Raw genomic sequence first — 22369 nt, 5'->3', positions numbered from 1 at the left:
TTAACGCTATTTAAAAAAAATACTCATATTCGTTAAGCTGCATTTCATTTCCCTGCTCTCCCTCCGTCTCTGTCAGTCATGCGTCTCTCTCGCATAGCCTACTCACACACACAACACAGCCCCTCCCCTCCGTGCACACCGCGTGTCTCCATCAGCGAGATCATCCCTGGAAGCGTGGAAGCTTGCTAGCTTCAGCGTCGCGTAGATTAGCTCAACCAAAAGAAGACGGCTGGCGAAATTCCCAACAGGTTGGTATCACGTGCAACTTTATAAAATCACACATTAAAAAGTCCTATAAAAATATTTTATATTTTTAATACAATGTTGTCCCGACCCAACCCGACCCATAGCAAACAAGCTATTACGCCTTCTTTATAAAGTTAACTAGTCGCAAGTTTGCCGTAAAAAAAAAAAAAAATGTAATGCAACAGCAAAGCAAAAAACAGAGCAACAATAAAGCAACAACAGAGCAACAGCAAAGCAACAGCAAAGCAACAATAAAGCAACAGCAAAGCAACAGCAAAGCAAAAACAGAGCAACAATAAAGCAACAACAGAGCAACAATAAAGCAACAGCAAAGCAAAAAACAGAGCAACAATAAAGCAACAACAGAGCAACAGCAAAGCAACAGCAAAGCAACAATAAAGCAACAATAAAGCAACAGCAAAGCAACAGCAAAGCAACAACAGAGCAACAATAAAGCAACAGCAAAGCAAAAACAGAGCAACAATAAAGCAACAACAGAGCAACAGCAAAGCAACAGCATAGCAACAATAAAGCAACAACAGAGCAACAGCAAAGCAACAACAACGCAACAATAAAGCAACAGCAAAGCAACAACAGAGCAACAATAAAGCAACAACAGAGCAACAGCAAAGCAACAGCAAAGCAACAATAAAGCAACAACAGAGCAACAGCAAAGCAACAACAGAGCAACAGCAAAGCAACAGCAAAGCAACAACAAAGCAACAACAAAGCAACAACAAAGCAACAACAGAGCAACAGCAAAGCAACAACAGAGCAACAGCAAAGCAACAACAAAGCAACAACAAAGCAACAACAAAGCAACAACAAAGCAACAACAGAGCAACAGCAAAGCAACAACAGAGCAACAACAAAGCAACAACAGAGCAACAACAAAGCAACAATAGAGCAACAGCAAAGCAACAGCAAAGCAACAACAGAGCAACAACAGAGCAACAACAAAGCAACAATAGAGCAACAACAGAGCAACAACAGAGCAACAACAAAGCAACAACAGAGCAACAACAGAGCAACAACAAAGCAATAACAGAGCAACAGCAAAGCAACAGCAAAGCAACAACAGAGCAACAACAGAGCAACAACAAAGCAACAACAGAGCAACAACAAAGCAACAGCAAAGCAACAGCAAAGCAACAACAAAGCAACAACAGAGCAACAGCAAAGCAACAACAGAGCAACAACAGAGCAACAGCAAAGCAACAGCAAAGCAACAACAGAGTAGTGCTGGGCCGGTTCATACCGAATACCGGTTTATAATTTCATTATGATATGAATTTTTAATATACCGCCATACCGATGTATTTGATTACACAACGGGGGGAACGCTGCGTCACGCGACATTGTTTGAGATGGGACCCTTTTCAGTGTTGCGCTTCTAAACACGCATGTTTACTGTCTATTTTTTAACGCTATTTAAAAAAAATACTCATATTCGTTAAGCTGCATTTCATTTCCCTGCTCTCCCTCCGTCTCTGTCAGTCATGCGTCTCTCTCGCATAGCCTACTCACACACACACACAGCCCCTCCCCTCCGTGCACACCGCGTGTGTCTCCATCAGCGAGATCATCCCTGGAAGCGTGGAAGCTTGCTAGCTTCAGCGTCGCGTAGATTAGCTCAACCAAAAGAAGACGGCTGGCGAAATTCCCAACAGGTTGGTATCACGTGCAACTTTATAAAATCACACATTAAAAAGTCCTATAAAAATATTTTATATTTTTAATACAATGTTGTCCCGACCCAACCCGACCCATAGCAAACAAGCTATTACGCCTTCTTTATAAAGTTAACTAGTCGCAAGTTTGCCGTAAAAAAAAAAAAAAATGTAGTTGGGTTGTCGAGGTCTAAACACTAGCAGCTGTGAATCAAATAAATTAGGTTTTTTAAACTCTTACACTGAATGTTTGCTGCTTCAATCCAGATGAGTATTGAAAAATATTTTCCACGATTGAAAAAGAGACGCGTTGAGGATGAGGAGCAGCCTGAACCGGAGGTATCAGTCTGAAACAGAGCTGAACAGTCCCACCAGTGTAATTAGCTATGTTATTCATTTGTTTACAATGAAGATGTGAATATTAATACAATAAAGTTCTGTGTGACCAATTATTAACAAAGGAATTATTTTGAAGAATTTTTATTTTAATTTTTAATTCTGTTCTCAATCTGTAGAAAATGCTGTGAACACCTAATTATGCATGAAAAAAAAATACCGTGATATACCGTGAAACCGTGATACTGTGAAAAAATACCGTGATATGTATTTTTGGTCATACCGCCCAGCACTAGAATAGAGCAACAATAAAGCAACAACAAAGCAACAACAAAGCAACAACAGAGCAACAACAAAGCAACAACAACAAAGCAACAGCAAAGCAACAACAAAGCAACAACAGAGTAACAACAGAGCAACAACAAAGCAACAACAACAAAGCAACAACAGAGTAACAACAGAGCAACAACAACAAAGCAACAGCAAAGCAACAACAAAGCAACAATAAAGCAACAACAAAGCAACAACAGAGCAACAATAAAGCAACAACAGAGCAACAACAGCAACAAAGCAACAACAGCAACAACAAAGCAACAACAAAGCAACAGAGTAACAACAGAGCAACAACAAAGCAACAGCAAAGCAACAACAAAGCAACAATAAAGCAACAACAAAGCAACAACAGAGCAACAGTAAAGCAACAAAGCAACAACAAAGCAACAACAAAGCAACAACAGCAACAACAAAGCAACAATAAAGCAACAAAGCAACAACAGCAACAACAAAGCAACAACAAAGCAACAACAAAGCAACAATAAAGCAACAACAAAGCAACAGCAAAGCAACAGCAAAGCAACAATAAAGCAACAACAAAGCAACAACAAAGCAACAACAGCAACAACAAAGCAACAACAGAGCAACAGCAAAGCAACAATAAAGCAACAACAAAGCAACAACAGAGCAACAACAAAGCAACAGCAAAGCAACAACAAAGCAACAACAGAGCAACAACAAAGCAACAACAAAGCAACAATAAAGCTTTTCAGGGTTTGTAAATAAAACTGAATCACCAACACATCAAACCAGCGCAGGGTTGGAAAGACGTTTTACTCCTGAAACCACCTGAGACTTTGTCCCACAGTGGAAACAGTTTCACACGACGCACGGCTCAGGGGCCGACATGAATCCCAACAACATATCCAGATGTGCGCTGAGAGGGCGAGGTTCGAGGGCGAGGCTCGAGGACGAAGCTCAAGGACGAAGCTCGAGGACAAAGCTCGAGGACGAAGCTCAAGGACGAAGCTCGAGGACAAAGCTCGAGGACGAAGCTCGAGGGCGAAGCTCAAGGACGAAGTTTGAGGCTCGAGGACGAAGTTTGAGGCTCAAGGACAAAGCTCAAGGACGAAGCTCGAGGAGGACGCTCAAGGACGAAGTTTGAGGCTCGAGGACGAAGCCCGAGGCTCGAGGACGAAGCTCGAGGATGAGGCTCAAGGACGAAGCTCGAAGACGAAGCTCGAAGACGAAGCTCGAAGACGAAGCTCGAGGACGAAACTCGAGGACGAGGCTCAAGGACGAAGCTCGAGGACGAAGCTCGAGGACGAAGCTCGAGGACGAGGCTCGGGGACGAAGCTCGGGGACGAAGCACGGGGACGAAGCTCGAGGACGAAGCTCGAGGACGAAGCTCGAGGACGAAGCTCGAGGACGAAGCTCGAGGACGAGGCTCGGGGACGAAGCTCGGGGACGAAGCACGGGGACGAAGCTCGAGGACGAAGCTCGAGGACGAAGCTCGAGGACGAAGCTCGAGGACGAAGCTCGAGGACGAAGCTCGAGGACGAAGCACGGCGTGGGTTATCTGGAGCATCAGAGACTCAATGCGAGGCAAAGCGACCTCTGCCACCTCTGCCACCTCTGCCACCTCTGCCACCTCTGCCACCTCTGCCACCTCTGCCACCTCTGCCACCTCTGCAACCTCTGCCACCTCTGCCACCTCTGCCACCTCTGGTTCTGATCCTCCAGAAGAAGAAGATCCCAGACCGAACCTCGGCCATGTTTTGGTCAGAACTTCTGGAACATCTGGAACAGCTCGTGTTAAAATAAGAGATTGTGAGGTCTGACTTTTTCTGGAGAACCATTTTGTGATGCAAATGTATTACTCTGTTGAACGCATATTGTTCTGAGAAGCAAAACGCTTTATGTTTTAAACCCCAGCCAACTAGCCGGACTACCTTCATCAACACCAAAACGAGGCTGGAACTCTGCTCACAGGACGCAGCAGGGGGTAAGAAGATGTTCAGAAATGATGCTGCTGTTATGGGATGTTACACAGCTTCATGTCAGAAGAGGCGAACTGTCCCTTTAAAGAGGCGAACTGTCCCTTTAAATGTGGAACGGCTGGTTTCTGCTCAGAATGAAACCGCCTCAGACACCACGTCTCCTCGCAGTCTTTGGTCTGAAATCTGCTGTTTTTAATCCGGGGTCAGATTAACAGGATTTATGCATCACTGTGCTCACTTCACTGGATTAACCGATCAGCATCTGACTTTCAAGCTTTAACTAAATCTGACCATAAACCCCGTTTTCCCTCAGTGAAATCTATCAATGAAGCCTTCGTTTCTATTGGTCCTCCTTTTACAGCACTCTGTCAAAAGCTCTAAACAAGCCAGAGCTTTCGAGCCCTTCACCTCCATCTTTGGTGTGCCTGCAGATCTCACACTCTTCACCAACAGGGAAAATAATCGTTTCGCTTTTGCATCTTTGGGAGCTCGTAGACGTATTTTACTTCATAACTTTATCCCCACCCCAAAGAAAAAACCCATAATACCCATAATAATGCTAATAAGCATTATTATGGGTATTAATAATGCTTATTAGCATTATTATGGGTAATAATAATGCTAATAATAATAATAATGCATTGTTATGTGACTATGTTGGGGGAGGTGGTTGTGGGAGTTCTAAAAGGGGAAAAATAGGTGAAATGTATCCTTTCAGATTGATCTTGGATTGTATATTGACAACCTAATAAAGATATATATGTATAAAAAAAAAAAAATTAAAAAAAAGCCTTCGTTTCCAGGGTTACTCCAGCTGCTCACATTAAACATCATCAATACAACCCACCATGAACCCCAGGAGTTAAAAATCTACCACAGAAACCAGAGAAAGGACTTTAAATAGCCCCAGTTCTTCTTTCCTCTGAGCAGACACACTTTGGAGAACATTAAAAATGAAAATAACTCAACGTCAGCCTCTGAAAACTCCCACAAAACCTGGAGAAAGGAACCAACAGACCATAAGAATCTGACCAGAGGAAGGATTTCAACCGAGAGCTTTGTGCACGAGCTGGATCTTCTACCCACCGATGATCCTCTGTGGCAATAACGTTAAAGAGTTTGGTCCTAAACGGAGAGTTTGAGTTCCCAAACTGATAATCTGAGGCAACAGAAACAATCCTCTTAGTCTTTATCTCTGACATACGAAGCTCCACCACAGATACGCTGCAACGGGAGCCGGAATCCTGTGTTTTTAATGCATTTTCATGTTATTTAACCTGTTTAACACCCAAACCTGTGCAGAATCCTGTGTTTTTAATGCATTTTCATGTTATTTAACCTGTTTAACACCCAAACCTGTGCAGAATCCTGTGTTTTTAATGCATTTTCATGTTATTTATCCTGTTTAACACCCAAACCTGTGCAGAATCCTGTGTTTTTAATGCATTTTCATGTTATTTAACCTGTTTAACACCCAAACCTGAGCAGAATCCTGTGTTTTTAATGCATTTTCATGTTATTTAACCTGTTTAACACCCAAACCTGAGCAGAATCCTGTGTTTTTAATGCATTTTCATGTTATTTATCCTGTTTAACACCCAAACCTGAGCAGAATCCTGTGTTTTTAATGCATTTTCATGTTATTTAACCTGTTTAACACCCAAACCTGAGCAGAATCCTGTGTTTTTAATGCATTTTCATGTTATTTAACCTGTTTAACACCCAAACCTGTGTAGAATCCTGTGTTTTTAATGCATTTTCATGTTATTTATCCTGTTTAACACCCAAACCTGAGCAGAATCCTGTGTTTTTAATGCATTTTCATGTTATTTAACCTGTTTAACACCCAAACCTGAGCAGAATCCTGTGTTTTTAATGCATTTTCATGTTATTTAACCTGTTTAACACCCAAACCTGAGCAGAATCCTGTGTTTTTAATGCATTTTCATGTTATTTAACCTGTTTAACACCCAAACCTGAGCAGAATCCTGTGTTTTTAATGCATTTTCATGTTATTTATCCTGTTTAACACCCAAACCTGAGCAGAATCCTGTGTTTTTAATGCATTTTCATGTTATTTAACCTGTTTAACACCCAAACCTGAGCAGAATCCTGTGTTTTTAATGCATTTTCATGTTATTTAACCTGTTTAACACCCAAACCTGAGCAGAATCCTGTGTTTTTAATGCATTTTCATGTTATTTATCCTGTTTAACACCCAAACCTGAGCAGAATCCTGTGTTTTTAATGCATTTTCATGTTATTTAACCTGTTTAACACCCAAACCTGAGCAGAATCCTGTGTTTTTAATGCATTTTCATGTTATTTAACCTGTTTAACACCCAAACCTGAGCAGAATCCTGTGTTTTTAATGCATTTTCATGTTATTTAACCTGTTTAACACCCAAACCTGAGCAGAATCCTGTGTTTTTAATGCATTTTCATGTTATTTATCCTGTTTAACACCCAAACCTGAGCAGAATCCTGTGTTTTTAATGCATTTTCATGTTATTTAACCTGTTTAACACCCAAACCTGTGCAGAATCCTGTGTTTTTAATGCATTTTCATGTTATTTAACCTGTTTAACACCCAAACCTGAGCAGAATCCTGTGTTTTTAATGCATTTTCATGTTATTTAACCTGTTTAACACCCAAACCTGAGCAGAATCCTATGTTTTTAATGCATTTTCATGTTATTTATCCTGTTTAACACCCAAACCTGAGCAGAATCCTGTGTTTTTAATGCATTTTCATGTTATTTAACCTGTTTAACACCCAAACCTGTGCAGAATCCTGTGTTTTTAATGCATTTTCATGTTATTTAACCTGTTTAACACCCAAACCTGTGTAGAATCCTGTGTTTTTAATGCATTTTCATGTTATTTAACCTGTTTAACACCCAAACCTGAGCAGAATCCTGTGTTTTTAATGCATTTTCATGTTATTTAACCTGTTTAACACCCAAACCTGAGCAGAATCCTGTGTTTTTAATGCATTTTAATGTTATTTAACCTGTTTAACACCCAAACCTGAGCAGAATCCTGTGTTTTTAATGCATTTTCATGTTATTTAACCTGTTTAACACCCAAACCTGAGCAGAATCCTGTGTTTTTAATGCATTTTCATGTTATTTATCCTGTTTAACACCCAAACCTGAGCAGAATCCTGTGTTTTTAATGCATTTTCATGTTATTTAACCTGTTTAACACCCAAACCTGAGCAGAATCCTGTGTTTTTAATGCATTTTCATGTTATTTAACCTGTTTAACACCCAAACCTGAGCAGAATCCTGTGTTTTTAATGCATTTTCATGTTATTTATCCTGTTTAACACCCAAACCTGAGCAGAATCCTGTGTTTTTAATGCATTTTCATGTTATTTATCCTGTTTAACACCCAAACCTGAGCAGAATCCTGTGTTTTTAATGCATTTTCATGTTATTTAACCTGTTTAACACCCAAACCTGTGCAGAATCCTGTGTTTTTAATGCATTTTCATGTTATTTAACCTGTTTAACACCCAAACCTGAGCAGAATCCTGTGTTTTTAATGCATTTTCATGTTATTTAACCTGTTTAACACCCAAACCTGAGCAGAATCCTATGTTTTTAATGCATTTTCATGTTATTTATCCTGTTTAACACCCAAACCTGAGCAGAATCCTGTGTTTTTAATGCATTTTCATGTTATTTAACCTGTTTAACACCCAAACCTGTGCAGAATCCTGTGTTTTTAATGCATTTTCATGTTATTTAACCTGTTTAACACCCAAACCTGTGTAGAATCCTGTGTTTTTAATGCATTTTCATGTTATTTAACCTGTTTAACACCCAAACCTGAGCAGAATCCTGTGTTTTTAATGCATTTTCATGTTATTTAACCTGTTTAACACCCAAACCTGAGCAGAATCCTGTGTTTTTAATGCATTTTCATGTTATTTAACCTGTTTAACACCCAAACCTGTGCAGAATCCTGTGTTTTTAATGCATTTTAATGTTATTTATCCTGTTTAACACCCAAACCTGTGCAGAATCCTGTGTTTTTAATGCATTTTCATGTTATTTAACCTGTTTAACACCCAAACCTGAGCAGAATCCTGTGTTTTTAATGCATTTTCATGTTATTTAACCTGTTTAACACCCAAACCTGAGCAGAATCCTGTGTTTTTAATGCATTTTCATGTCATTTAACCTGTTTAACACCCAAACCTGAGCAGAATCCTGTGTTTTTAATGCATTTTCAAGTTATTTATCCTGTTTAACACCCAAACCTGTGCAGAATCCTGTGTTTTTAATGCATTTTCATGTTATTTATCCTGTTTAACACCCAAACCTGTGCAGAATCCTGTGTTTTTAATGCATTTTCATGTTATTTAACCTGTTTAACACCCAAACCTGTGCAGAATCCTGTGTTTTTAATGCATTTTCATGTTATTTAACCTGTTTAACACCCAAACCTGTGCAGAATCCTGTGTTTTTAATGCATTTTCATGTTATTTAACCTGTTTAACACCCAAACCTGTGCAGAATCCTGTGTTTTTAATGCATTTTCATGTTATTTAACCTGTTTAACACCCAAACCTGTGCAGAATCCTGTGTTTTTAATGCATTTTCATGTTATTTATCCTGTTTAACACCCAAACCTGTGCAGAATCCTGTGGTTTTAATGCATTTTCATGTTATTTAACCTGTTTAACACCCAAACCTGTGCAGAATCCTGTGTTTTTAATGCATTTTCATGTTATTTAACCTGTTTAACACCCAAACCTGTGCAGAATCCTGTGTTTTTAATGCATTTTCATGTTATTTAACCTGTTTAACACCCAAACCTGTGCAGAATCCTGTGTTTTTAATGCATTTTCATGTTATTTAACCTGTTTAACACCCAAAACGTGTGCAGAATCCTGTGTTTTTAATGCATTTTCATGTTATTTATCCTGTTTAACACCCAAACCTGTGCAGAATCCTGTGTTTTTAAAGCATTTTCATGTTATTTATCCTGTTTAACACCCAAACCTGTGCAGAATCCTGTGTTTTTAATGCATTTTCATGTTATTTAACCTGTTTAACACCCAAACCTGTGCAGAATCCTGTGTTTTTAATGCATTTTCATGTTATTTAACCTGTTTAACACCCAAACCTGTGCAGAATCCTGTGTTTTTAATGCATTTTCATGTTATTTAACCCGTTTAACACCCAAACCTGTGCAGAATCCTGTGTTTTTAATGCATTTTCATGTTATTTAACCCGTTTAACACCCAAACCTGAGCAGAATCCTGTGTTTTTAATGCATTTTCATGTTATTTATCCTGTTTAACACCCAAACCTGTGCAGAATCCTGTGTTTTTAATGCATTTTCATGTTATTTAACCTGTTTAACACCCAAACCTGAGCAGAATCCTGTGGTTTTAATGCATTTTCATGTTATTTATCCTGTTTAACACCCAAACCTGAGCAGAATCCTGTGTTTTTAATGCATTTTCATGTTATTTAACCTGTTTAACACCCAAACCTGTGCAGAATCCTGTGTTTTTAATGCATTTTCATGTTATTTATCCTGTTTAACACCCAAACCTGTGCAGAATCCTGTGTTTTTAATGCATTTTCATTTTATTTATCCTGTTTAACACCCAAACCTGTGCAGAATCCTGTGTTTTTAATGCATTTTCATGTTATTTAACCTGTTTAACACCCAAACCTGAGCAGAATCCTGTGTTTTTAATGCATTTTCATGTTATTTAACCTGTTTAACACCCAAACCTGTGCAGAATCCTGTGTTTTTAATGCATTTTCATGTTATTTAACCTGTTTAACACCCAAACCTGTGCAGAATCCTGTGTTTTTAATGCATTTTCATTTTATTTATTCTGTTTAACACCCAAACCTGAGCAGAATCCTGTGTTTTTAATGCATTTTCATTTTATTCATCCTGTTTAACACCCAAACCTGTGCAGAATCCTGTGTTTTTAATGCATTTTCATGTTATTTATCCTGTTAAACACCCAAACCTGTGCAGAATCCTGTGTTTTTAATGCATTTTCATGTTATTTAACCTGTTTAACACCCAAACCTGTGCAGAATCCTGTGTTTTTAAAGCATTTTCATGTTATTTAACCTGTTTAACACCCAAACCTGTGCAGAATCCTGTGTTTTTAATGCATTTTCATGTTATTTAACCTGTTTAACACCCAAACCTGTGCAGAATCCTGTGGTTTTAATGCATTTTCATGTTATTTAACCTGTTTAACACCCAAACCTGTGCAGAATCCTGTGTTTTTAATGCATTTTCATGTTATTTAACCTGTTTAACACCCAAACCTGTGCAGAATCCTGTATTCTTAATGCTTTTTCATGTAATTTATCCCGTTTGACACCCAAACCTGTGCAGAATCCTGTGTTTTTAATGCATTTTCATGTTATTTATCCCGTTTGACACCCAAACCTGGACCGCAGCTGAGGCTTCAGTGTGAAATGAAGAATTTAGAATAATTTTAGAAGTGATTTGCAGGTTCCAGCTGCTTTTTTAAAAGAATAAAGATGACAGCAGGAGGATTTTTGGGGCACATTTCCAGGCTAAGTTAAAAACAAGCATCTCAATGAGAAGATGGAGCCCGGCGACACTGGAGCGGGAATGTGCGGCATCCCTCAGCCCATGTGGGGCCTGGGAATGTGGCGGAGGCTCGGTTCTCCTACCTTCGATGGCGATGACATGCTCCCGGATCTGGTTCTGCAGCAGCGGCTCCTCCACCCGCTCCAGCAGCTCGTAGATGGAGTAGATGTTCGGGTGCACGGACTCGAACCTCTGGATTTCGGATCGGATGGCGGCCGAGTTGGCCAGGTGCTGCTGGTAGTTCATCCCCGCGGACAGGGGAGGACGCCCGGGACAATGCAGCTAACACGTGTATGGGTTCGCTCTTATAATCAAACTCTTCCTCCTCTACATCCCTGGAGAATCTGGACCCGAGCGGCTCCTCCAGCGGCGGCGGCGGCCCGGCGGCTCCTACTGTCCGGGGAAGGCGGCTGCTCCCCGGGGTGTCCCGCTTCCCAGTTCCGCTGCGGTGACAGATGTGCGGCAGGCGGAGCACCGCTTCCCCATATCCCTACACGCCCGTGTGAGATGAAACGGACACTTGCTCGGATTAAAACGATATTTTTAAGTCACTTGCAGTCATAACTGACCGGACGTGGAGGCTGGGAAACGGCCTAGCTGCTAGCTGGCTAAAGCTAACTAGCTGTAGCTTCCAGAAGCCGGGGAAAAGAGGGAAAACTGGCCGCTTTCCAGCGCTTAACGTCCGCCTCGCATTAGGACAGACAGCGGGGGTTAGATCCCCGGAGAGGGTACCGGGGCTGCCTGTAACAGCGGGGTAAAAAGGCAGCAGGTAACAGCTGGTAAACACTTGGTGGTGGGCAGTTAGGATGCCCGCTCCAGTCCTTTCCTCCCTGCGTTGTTTTGTCTCCGCTCCGGGAACCAGCTGCGCCAAAAACCCGCAAAATAACCTCCTCCGGACTGGTTTAAACCCCAGCAACTGAAGCCGAAAAGAGCTCAAAGTCACCAGGTGCTGCGAAGGATGAGTCTCTGACAGGTATGTCCCATGAACGGAGCCCGAGCCTGGCTGGCAGTGCGGTGGAGTCCGTCCCGTGTCGGCTGGAGCCTCAGGATCCCAGCCGGGAACGTCATTACCGTCAATGTGTTTCCTCCCGGAGGATCAAGCTGCACACCGTGACAGCGCGACTTCTGGTTACGGGTTTCAAAGTAACAAAGCTCAATTCTCCCAAAGACCTTTCCCACCTCTGAATTTCACATTTTTTAAGTACTGAGGATCTAAAACTGTAAACTAAACCAATTATTTCTTTATTTTTAGGTCCTATTTTTATTAATAATAATAAAAATAATAATTATTATTATTTATTTATTCATGTATTTATTTATTTATTTATTATTGAGTGATTCAGGCAGAAAAAAGGCTCCTAACTCAAGGGATGAACCAGTGTTGTGTAAAACAGAAAAAACAAAAAAATAGACAGAAAAAAACACGAAAAAAACACCAAGTAAAACTAAAAATTCTAAATAAAACACTAAATAAAACATAACACAAAAAAACACAAAATAAAACAGAGTCCTAAACAATAACATAACAGAAAACTGAGCAAAGAAGCCGTTTTAAACTGGATCTTTAGGCACTTTGTTCCCAGCAGCCTGTCACAGATACACATCATTTGTTCCCATTTCTTTAGTTGCATCTGTGAAAAACAGCTTCATTGTTTCAACTATTTTGTACATTTACGTTAAAACTGCTTTCAGTTACCAAAAGAGTCAAATTAATATGAGAAATTCAGTTTAAAAAAAATCCTAATCCCAAAATAATGAATGTTATCACGTCTAAAAGTAGAAAAATAGGAAAAAAAACAGACAATAATAAGAATTATATGTTATTCAACATCAAGAAAAAGTAAATAAGATTCAATTTAAAGCTTAAAAAAGGAATATAAGATATAATCTAATGACTAATTATGGAACAATTAATATAAATTAAATGATTAAACTGTTTTCTGCCACCAGAAATGAATAATCTCGAAGCTCTTTGTGGGTTTTAGACTGGAATTAAGATTTGTTCCCATTTCTTTAGCTGCATGTGTGAAAAACAGCAAAGATAACACAGTGTGACAGACAGAAAACAGGATTTCTGCAGCAACAAGGTGATTCCCAAAGAGCTGTTAGCTGAAAACTTGGCATATCTCAGCATGGTGTGCAGTGTGGTCCTATTTTCTCTCCCTTCGTATCACTGCCTGCTGTGCAGACCGAGCAGCAAACACAGTAACAGGTGCGGCTGTCGGCAGGCGGCAGCAGGCAGTGATACGAAGGGAGAGAAAATAGGGCCAAGCGATTGTGAGGTCTGACTTTTTCCTGGAGAACCATTTTGTGATGCAAATGTATTACTCTGTTGAACGCATATTGTTCTGAGAAGCAAAACGCTTTATTTTTTAAACCCCAGCCAACTAGCCGGACTACCTTCATCAGCACCAAAACGAGGCTGGAACTCAGCTCACAGGACGCAGCAGGGGGTAAGAAGATGTTCAGAAATGATGTTGCTGATATGGGATGTCATACAGCTTCATGTCAAAAGAGGCGAACTGTCCCTTTAAAAACTACATGTTTGTGTACATTTTTCATCCCAATCTTTCAGTTTTGACGAACAACATTTGTTTTATGCTCTAATTTAACCCAGTTTTCAATCATACTTGATGCATGACAACTACAAAACGTTTCTGAACTATTCGGGGCTTTTATTTTGAACGTCCAACCTTCTGCTTTCCGGTCTGCTTCCTGTCGGCTGCCGTGTGCTTATCGTGCTTAAAGCAGCTGCCTTCAAGAAGAAAGTTACTGCGTGAAAACTGCGCAAAGACTCGATCAGACGCCAAAAAAGTGGATTTTTGATATTATTTGATATTTCTGATTTTTTATCTTTAACGGTTTTACCCTTCAAAATAATAGCAGAAACTGAAATGCTGCACATGTCACAGTTTATTTTCTGAGTTTACACCATCATAAAACCCAAGTAAATGGTCAGAAAGTCTTTGATCATGAAGCCCCTCCTGTGGGACGCTGCATGTAAATACCTCGTTCACCGAGTCCCTTTCAAAGGTTAGCGCCGCTCGGCTCGGTTAGGCCTGGTTCGCCCGGCCCGGCCCGGCCCTATTGGGTCGAGCCCGGTACTTTCTCCCCATCCAGCACGAAGTAGTGCACAATGCCGCTCTTCTTCTTCCCGCTGCTGGTGGCCTTGATGCAGCAGTCATGTTCCCCCACAGCGAAGTGCGTCTCCGTGCCGTCGTCTGCAAACTCGCCCTGCGGACACCAGAAACAGCCATCAGGGCTCCAGGAGCTGTTGGGTACACATAATTCAGAAGAAGCATCTAAATAAGCCAAAAAGATGTAGCAGAAGCTCTTAAAAGCATCAAACTGGGACAAATAATGGCCAAAAGAGAAGGTAAGCAGGGCAGGAACTGCATGTTTCACATGCTTTTCCACACAGAAACAGTTTCTACACCTTTGGTTTGGTTGGTTCACTCATGCTACTGCATCTAAGAGGACGAAAACGTCCAGGAAACCTGATCTGATTACTCATAAGATGTAAAGTAGACACAAAAGGTTGGATTTTCCGTGTCTTCATTGAAGCAACGAACAGTGTTATTACTTTACGGAGTAAAACCGATGTACCATCATTGGTTATTCACAAGTGGAAAACATTCAGGACAGCTGTCGATCTCCCCAGGAATGGACGTCCCAGCAAGGTCACCCCAAGGTCAGAAAGCCAAGAGCTACATCTCAGGCTGTGTTCGAAACCGCATACTTCTCCTACTACTCATACTAACTTTCTGAGTTAATATGTGAGTTTGATACTACATAAGCAGAAGTTCCCGGATGCATACTAGATTCTCCTAAATGTTGGGTATGCATCATGAGGTTACTACTCATACTCAAACTACCCAAGATGCAACGTAACGTGACGTCGCCGATCGTCATTTCCTGTTAAAACGGCAGTTTCAAGCTAGCTACAACGAGGGTAGGTTCACTTCCTGTTTTCAAAACAAAAGCACCAATTGTATGGTAATGGCTTTCCCTGTGATAAAAGGCAACGGGTATTTTATTTTGTGAAAATAACCGGAAGTGCGTTGCTCACTGCGGCTAGCTTTAGTAGCGCCGAATTCGTGGGAACAAAATTGTAAACAGCCGGTATTTTGTCAGGTTTTCAACACGTTGGGGATCTAAACGACTACTTTCTCACCTGAAAATGTTTCAAATGTTGCTAAAGTTTACAGAGTTTAGAGCTTAAGAGAAATCAGCTTCAGGCCGGCTGATTTCGGCTCGGGCAGGAGCGAAATGCATTGTGGGTAAACGCTCTGCATACGGTCTGATCCATGAGTATGCAGTATGCAGTATGTAGTATGTGGTATGTAGTATGTAGTATGTAGTATGCAGTATGTAGTATGGAAGTACGTAGTATGTAGTATGTAGTATGAAGTATGTAGTATGGAAGTATGTAGTATGTAGTATGTAGTATGTAGTATGGAAGTACGTAGTATGTAGTATGTAGTATGAAGTATGTAGTATGGAAGTATGTAGTATGTAGTATGTAGTATGTAGTATGTAGTATGTAGTATGCGGTTTTGAACACAGCCTCAGACTCTGCGGGCCTCAGTTAGCATGTTAAAGGTTAAAGGTCATGACAGCACAGTTAGAAACAGACTGAACAGGTATGGCTTGTGTGGAAGGGCTGCAGGAGAAAAGCCTGGTTTATAGTCGGTAACGCAAGACGCAACGCAAGCCCTTGCGCGGTTGCAAGCCCCCCCTTGCGTGCTTGCGTGTCACCTCAATTTTCTAAACTTCACGCAAGACGCAAGCGCAAGCCACTGGCTGTGGTCGAAACCGCCTACTACCAGAGAGTCTGTAAAAGGGCTGTGCTACTACTTGAAAACGGCATACTCGATCTGACAGCATGCAGAACGTTTACACACAGTGCACTTCACTCCTGCCCGAGCCGAAATCAGCCAGCCTGAAAAGCTGATTTCCCTTAAGCTATAAACTCTGTAAATATATAACTTTAGCAACATTTGAAACATTTTCAGGCGAGAAAGTAGTCGTTTAGACCCCCAAAGTGTTGAAAATCTGACAAAATACCGGCTATTTACAAGAAGAAGAAGCATGAATCCACTCGAAGAGCTCCTGGCGGTGAATTTCCTTTCATCATAGTAGGCTTGTCATTGAAAAAACCCGCTACTCCACCTACTGTCCTGGCGGTGAATCGCCACGCAGCACACGCAACCGCCGACAAAGCAAAATGAAGTATAAACGTCTCGAGCCATTAACATACGCGCAAGACGCAAGCGCAAGGGCAGTTAAAAGAAGTATAACTCAGCCTAAAGCCTCTTCTCTCTAAAAAGAACATGGCAGCACAGCTTAGGTTTGCAAAGCTGCATCTGAACAATCCACAAGACTTCTGGAACAATGTTTGGACCTTTGGACAGACCAGACCAAAGTGGAGATGTTTGCTCATAATGCACAGCAGCACGTTTGGAGGAAACCAAACACAGCATATCAGCACAAACACCTCACACCAGCTGTCAAGCACGGTGGTGGAGGGCTGATGATCTGGGCTGGTTCTGCAGCCACAGGACCTGGGCACCTTGCAGGCACTGAAATGGCTGCTGTGATAATCCAATTCTGCTTTTATATCTGAACACTGAGCCAAACACTCCGTCATGATCCAGTAAACCTAAACAAACTGTCCCGTCAGAGCTTCTGATCATCCAAGTCATGAAGTCAGGGAGTCTCACCGTTGTGTCCATCTTCTGTCCGTTGCACCAAACGTCCATGGTGTCTTTTTCTGTTGGAAACAAGAAGTTTGTCTGATTTTAATGCAGCAGCAGCTCAAATATCAACACTGATGAAAAAGGTCTCCTTCTTCTGACCCGCCTGGTTTCCCCCTGAACAGGTGATACCGTCTTCCCCTGCAGCTACAGAACCACAGGAGCCCAAATAAGAAGCCTCACCCAGTACGACCCCGCAGTCCGCCCCGCCCACCTGGAGCACCCAGGTCTTGGAGGTCTTGGCTCTGTCATCGATGAACTTCTGCAAGTTCTTCCCATCTATGTCCAGGGAGTACTGGTAGGAGAAGCCGCCGATGGCCTCGATGTTGATGGTGGCTTTCGTGCTGGCTTCCCCGACCGTGAAGGTCTCCTTTCCCACCAGCTTGAACATCCAGTCTTTTCTGACGACTTCCTGTTGAGGGAACGTGTTCAGGACTGATTTATGCATCCAGCCATCGGTTTCTGTGCCTGCTGAGACCAAACGACCAAACAAAACCGACCAAAACCTTCAACTTAACTCCAGGTTCCAGTTGGTGTCCTAAAAGAACTTAAAGTCGAAGCTCTTACAATGAAAAGGTTGGATTGGTCCACCATATCGGGATTAACTGGTGGTCATTAACTCTTTATGAACATATACAATAAACATTGTCTAATTCAGGGATAATTCAGCATAATTCAGGCTAATTTAGGGATAATTCAGCCTAATTCAGGGATAATTCATCATAATTCAGTCTAACTCAGGGATAATTCAGGGATAATTCAGCCTAATTCAGGGATAATTCATCATAATTCAGTCTAACTCAGGGATAATTCAGCCTAATTCTGGTATAATTCAGCCTAATTCAAGTATAATTCAGCCTAAATCAGGGATAATTCAGGTATAATTCAGCCTAATTCAGAGATAATTCAGCCTAATTCAGGGATAATTCAGCCTAATTCAGGGATAATTCAGCCTAATTCATGGATAATTCAGCCTAATTCAGGGATAATTCAGCATAATTCATGGATAATTCAGCATAATTCAGGGATAATTCAGCCCAATTCAGCCTAATTCAGCCTAATTCATGGATAATTCAGCATAATTCATGGATAATTCAGCATAATTCAGGGATAATTCAGCATAATTGAGGGATAATTCAGCATAATTCAGGGATAATTCAGGGATAATTCAGCAAAATTCAGGGATAATTCAGCATAATTCAGGGATAATTCAGCATAATTCTGCATAATTCATGGATAATTCAGGGTTAATTCAGCATAATTCAGGGATAATTCAGCATAATTCAGGGATAATTCAGCATAATTCAGGGATAATTCAGCATAATTCTGCATAATTCATGGATAATTCAGGGTTAATTCAGCATAATTCAGGGATAATTCAGCGTTAATTCGGCATAATTCAGGGATAATTCAGCATAATTCATCTTAATTCAGGGATAATTCATGGATAATTCAGCCAAATTCAGGGATAATTCAGCATAATTCATGGATAATTCAGCCAAATTCAGGGATAATTCAGCATAATTCAGGGATAATTCAGCATAATTCAGCATAATTCAGGGATAATTCAGCATAATTCAGGGATAATTCAGCATAATTCAGCCTAATTCGGGGATAATTCAGCCTAATTAAGGGATAATTCAGCCTAATTCATGGATAATTCAGCATAATTCATGGATAATTCAGGGTTAATCAGCATAATTCATGGATAATTCAGGGTTAATTCAGCATAATTCAGGGTTAATTCAGGGACAATTCAGTTTAATTCAGGAATAATTCATCTTAATTCAGGGATAATTCAGCTTAATTCAGGGATAATTCAGCATTCTGTATTTGGAGGTTTTACCCGTTCACTTCAATCATAATCCTCACCGCTGCCTCCAGTGGTCGTTGGAGGAACTGCAGCTTTACTTTAGTTTTTTATATATTGTGTTGTCATGTTGAAGAGGCCACAAAGACGCCACGAACGGCCCAGAGAAAAGAAGTGACGCTAAAACTCTGAAGCAGTTTTAAGGTTCACAAACTTCCCCAGAGTTGCTTTAACTAGATTAAACTACATCAAACTAGTTGGAAAAATAAACATCTGTTCATCAGCACAGCCGCTGTTACTGTCTTACAACAAAAACTTTAACATCTAAAAACTGACTTTTACTGGAGGATTTTAGGGACAATGAATCTAATTTTTAGGGCTGGGCAACGATTAAAACCTTTAATCTAATTAATCACATGATTTCCCTGATTAATCACGATTAATCGCATTTGTACGCAGAATCCAAAAATGAATCCAAAAGTAGCGTATAGCTTTTAGCATTTAGCTTTATTTTAAATGTGCTGCCATATAAATGAAAGTGCCATAACATTTGTTGTGCAAACACACTTTTAACATCAGCATCTTTCTGTAGTTTTTATGTAGAAGCCTCGCTCCACTGTCTGTTTCCTTGAATGACTTGCTGCTATCAGTTGTGTGTTTTGCCTTTAAGTGATATTTTAGACTGGAACTACTACGCTGAGAAGACAATTCCACTTGGCAGTGTTTACAGATGACTTTGGTTCTGTCGACTCCGCCGTCTGGAAGAACTTTAAAATGAAAATGGCCGAGTAAAAGTTCCGTACCCTTCTCCATGTTTGGTGGATCCGCCGATTACTTTCTTTTCCTGTTCCACAGCAGACAGCAACAGACTTTTACAAAATAAAAGCCTGTGAGCAACAGACTTTTACAAAATAAAAGCCTGTGAGCAACACTTTTACAAAATAAAAGCCTGTGAGCAGCAGACTTTTACAAAATAAAAGCCTGTGAGCAATAGACTTTTACAATAATAAAATAAATAATAAAACAGGGGTGCTGCGTGTTGTTCCCCCTCTCTCTGCCCCCTGCTTCCTGTCTCTCTGAACTTTCTACTAAAGGCACAAAAGCCCCCAAAAAAACCTGCGTTAATGCGCGATAACATATTTATCGCGCATTAAATAATTAACGAGTTAACGCAACAATAACGAGTTAACTCGCCCAGCCCTAGTAACTTTACTTCCATAAATGCTTAAAATACTTCTTTAATAAAATATATTTGATTTTCTTCAGGGTTCCTTTCATATTACAGCCAGAACTTTTATGCCTACTTATTTTATTCCTGTATTAATGGTCGCAATCGCAACCATTTTGCTTGTAATTTGACGTGAAACGATGTGAAAAGCTTGTAGAAATTAAACAGAAATTAAACAAAAATTTAAAAAGGAGTTATTAAATTGCATTCCGCACTGAGTCTGAACCAACGGTTTCTAATGTGAGGGCTAAGATTTGAACATTTTCTGATGAAATCCTCCTTTTTAAACCTTTGAAAAGTCCCCAAACTGCTCAGAGTGAAGGTTTAAACCTTAAAGTCATGGCTGGACCTCACCTTCCCGTTGATACAAACGACGCGCTTCCCTGTGGTGGTGCCGTGGGCAAACTCAATCCTGTGGACGCCGTCGCTCAGCGCCACGTCCCACAGGGCGACCAGGTCTCCACCCAGCATCTTGGACTCAGGCGAGGATCACAGCAGCAGCTGGAAACTCATGTTTTTCTGGATGTGAGCGGGTCCCGGTGCCGTCCGGCTCTGCTCGGCTGTGGTGTCGGCTCAGCAGGAGCTGCATTACCCTAAGAGGCTTAAGGTGGTGAGCTCACTCCACGTGGTCGTATTATTGTTGAGCTCAGCTGAAGTGCTGCTGCTGTTACAGCTCATATTCTGCTCATATTCTGCTCTTTTGCTTCCAGGTTTGATCAAATTCAGCAGAAATCACGTAGAAATCCGACATCAGGAAAGTTTTCTGACAGAAGACAGATTTAAAGGCAACATATTGTGTATAAACTCCCTTCTTCCTGCTCCTGGGAGAATTTATCAGAATGTCTGGGGTCACCAGCAGGTGTAAAACGCCCCAAAAACCATTTCTTTAACGTTAAGTTTTCACTTTGGAGAACCAGCTTTCAGTTCTTCTTCTTTATATTTTCCCACCAGGTGGCGCTACGCTTCACCATTCAAAGCCTTGCAGCTAATGTATCAGGGATAATTCAGAAAGAGATGAAAGAGGAGCTAAATGAGACCAAAAACAGGGAGAAAGAGTTGAAAGAGGAGCTAAATGAGACCAAAAACAGGCAGAAAGAGTTGAAAGAGGAGCTAAATGAGACCGAAAACAGGCAGAAAGAGATGAAAGGAGGAGCTAAATGAGACCAAAAACAGGCAGAAAGAGATGAAAGGAGGAGCTAAATGAGACCAAAAACAGGCAGAAAGAGATGAAAGGAGGAGCTAAATGAGACCAAAAACAGGCAGAAAGAGTTGAAAGAGGAGCTAAATGAGACCAAAAACAGGCAGAAAGAGTTGAAAGAGGAGCTAAATGAGACCAAAAACAGGCAGAAAGAGTTGAAAGAGGAGCTAAATGAGACCAAAAACAGGCAGAAAGAGATGAAGGAGGAGCTAAATGAGACCAAAAACAGGCAGAAAGAGATGAAAGGGGAGCTAAATGAGACCGAAAACAGGGAGAAAGAGATGAAAGGGGAGCTAAATGAGACCGAAAACAGGCAGAAAGAGATGAAAGGAGGAGCTAAATGAGACCAAAAACAGGCAGAAAGAGATGAAAGAGGAGCTAAATGAGACCGAAAACAGGCAGAAAGAGATGAAAGGAGGAGCTAAATGAGACCAAAAACAGGGAGAAAGAGATGAAAGGGGAGCTAAATGAGACCGAAAACAGGGAGAAAGAGATGAAAGGGGAGCTAAATGAGACCGAAAACAGGCAGAAAGAGATGAAAGGAGCTAAATGAGACCAAAAACAGGCAGAAAGAGATGAAAGAGGAGCTAAATGAGACCGAAAACAGGCAGAAAGAGATGAAAGGAGCTAAATGAGACCAAAAACAGGCAGAAAGAGTTGAAAGAGGAGCTAAATGAGACCGAAAACAGGGAGAAAGAGATGAAAGGGGAGCTAAATGAGACCGAAAACAGGCAGAAAGAGATGAAAGGAGCTAAATGAGACCAAAAACAGGCAGAAAGAGATGAAAGGAGCTAAATGAGACCGAAAACAGGGAGAAAGAGATGAAAGAGGAGCTAAATGAGACCGAAAACAGGCAGAAAGAGATGAAAGGGGAGCTAAATGAGACCAAAAACAGGCAGAAAGAAATGAAAGGAGGAGCTAAATGAGACCGAAAGCAGGCAGAAAGAAATGAAAGGAGGAGCTAAATGAGACCGAAAACAGGCAGAAAGAGATGAAAGGGGAGCTAAATGAGACCAAAAACAGGCAGAAAGAGATGAAAGGGGAGCTAAATGAGACCAAAAACAGGGAGAAAGAAATGAAAGGAGGAGCTAAATGAGACCGAAAACAGGCAGAAAGAAATGAAAGGAGGAGCTAAATGAGACCGAAAGCAGGCAGAAAGAAATGAAAGGAGGAGCTAAATGAGACCGAAAGCAGGCAGAAAGAGATGAAGGAGGAGCTAAATGAGACCAAAAGCAGGCAGAAA

At 41.0% G+C, this 22369-nt stretch overlaps 2 protein-coding genes across 3 annotated transcripts in view; both read right to left on the bottom strand.

The window, feature by feature from the left end:
- The window catches only part of agap1 (ArfGAP with GTPase domain, ankyrin repeat and PH domain 1), a 234564-nt gene extending 222368 nt beyond the window's left edge, over nt 1-12196 (bottom strand). For both annotated transcript variants that reach the window (XM_075477312.1, XM_075477313.1), the window contains exon 1: nt 11218-12196. In XM_075477312.1, coding sequence (XP_075333427.1) covers nt 11218-11380 — 163 coding nt within the window. In that variant the 5' untranslated portion in view covers nt 11381-12196. The remainder of the gene's footprint in view (nt 1-11217) is intronic.
- Nucleotides 12197-14044: 1848 nt separating this feature from the next.
- Nucleotides 14045-21719, bottom strand: LOC142391308 (fas apoptotic inhibitory molecule 1-like). The gene is made up of 4 exons (XM_075477075.1): nt 20283-21719; nt 17074-17302; nt 16858-16907; nt 14045-14368 (listed from the first exon to the last, which is right to left on the bottom strand). Exons 1-4 carry the CDS (start codon nt 20397-20399, stop codon nt 14219-14221), a joined length of 546 nt encoding a protein of 181 aa, XP_075333190.1. The 5' UTR covers nt 20400-21719; the 3' UTR covers nt 14045-14218.
- Between the last annotated feature and the right edge of the window lie 650 nt (nt 21720-22369).

This window comes from Odontesthes bonariensis, chromosome 11 (assembly GCF_027942865.1).
Source record: "Odontesthes bonariensis isolate fOdoBon6 chromosome 11, fOdoBon6.hap1, whole genome shotgun sequence".
NCBI classification, from domain to species: domain Eukaryota; kingdom Metazoa; phylum Chordata; class Actinopteri; order Atheriniformes; family Atherinopsidae; genus Odontesthes; species Odontesthes bonariensis.
Note: the sequence above shows the minus strand (reverse complement) of the source record. Positions and strands in the feature narration are given on the sequence as shown.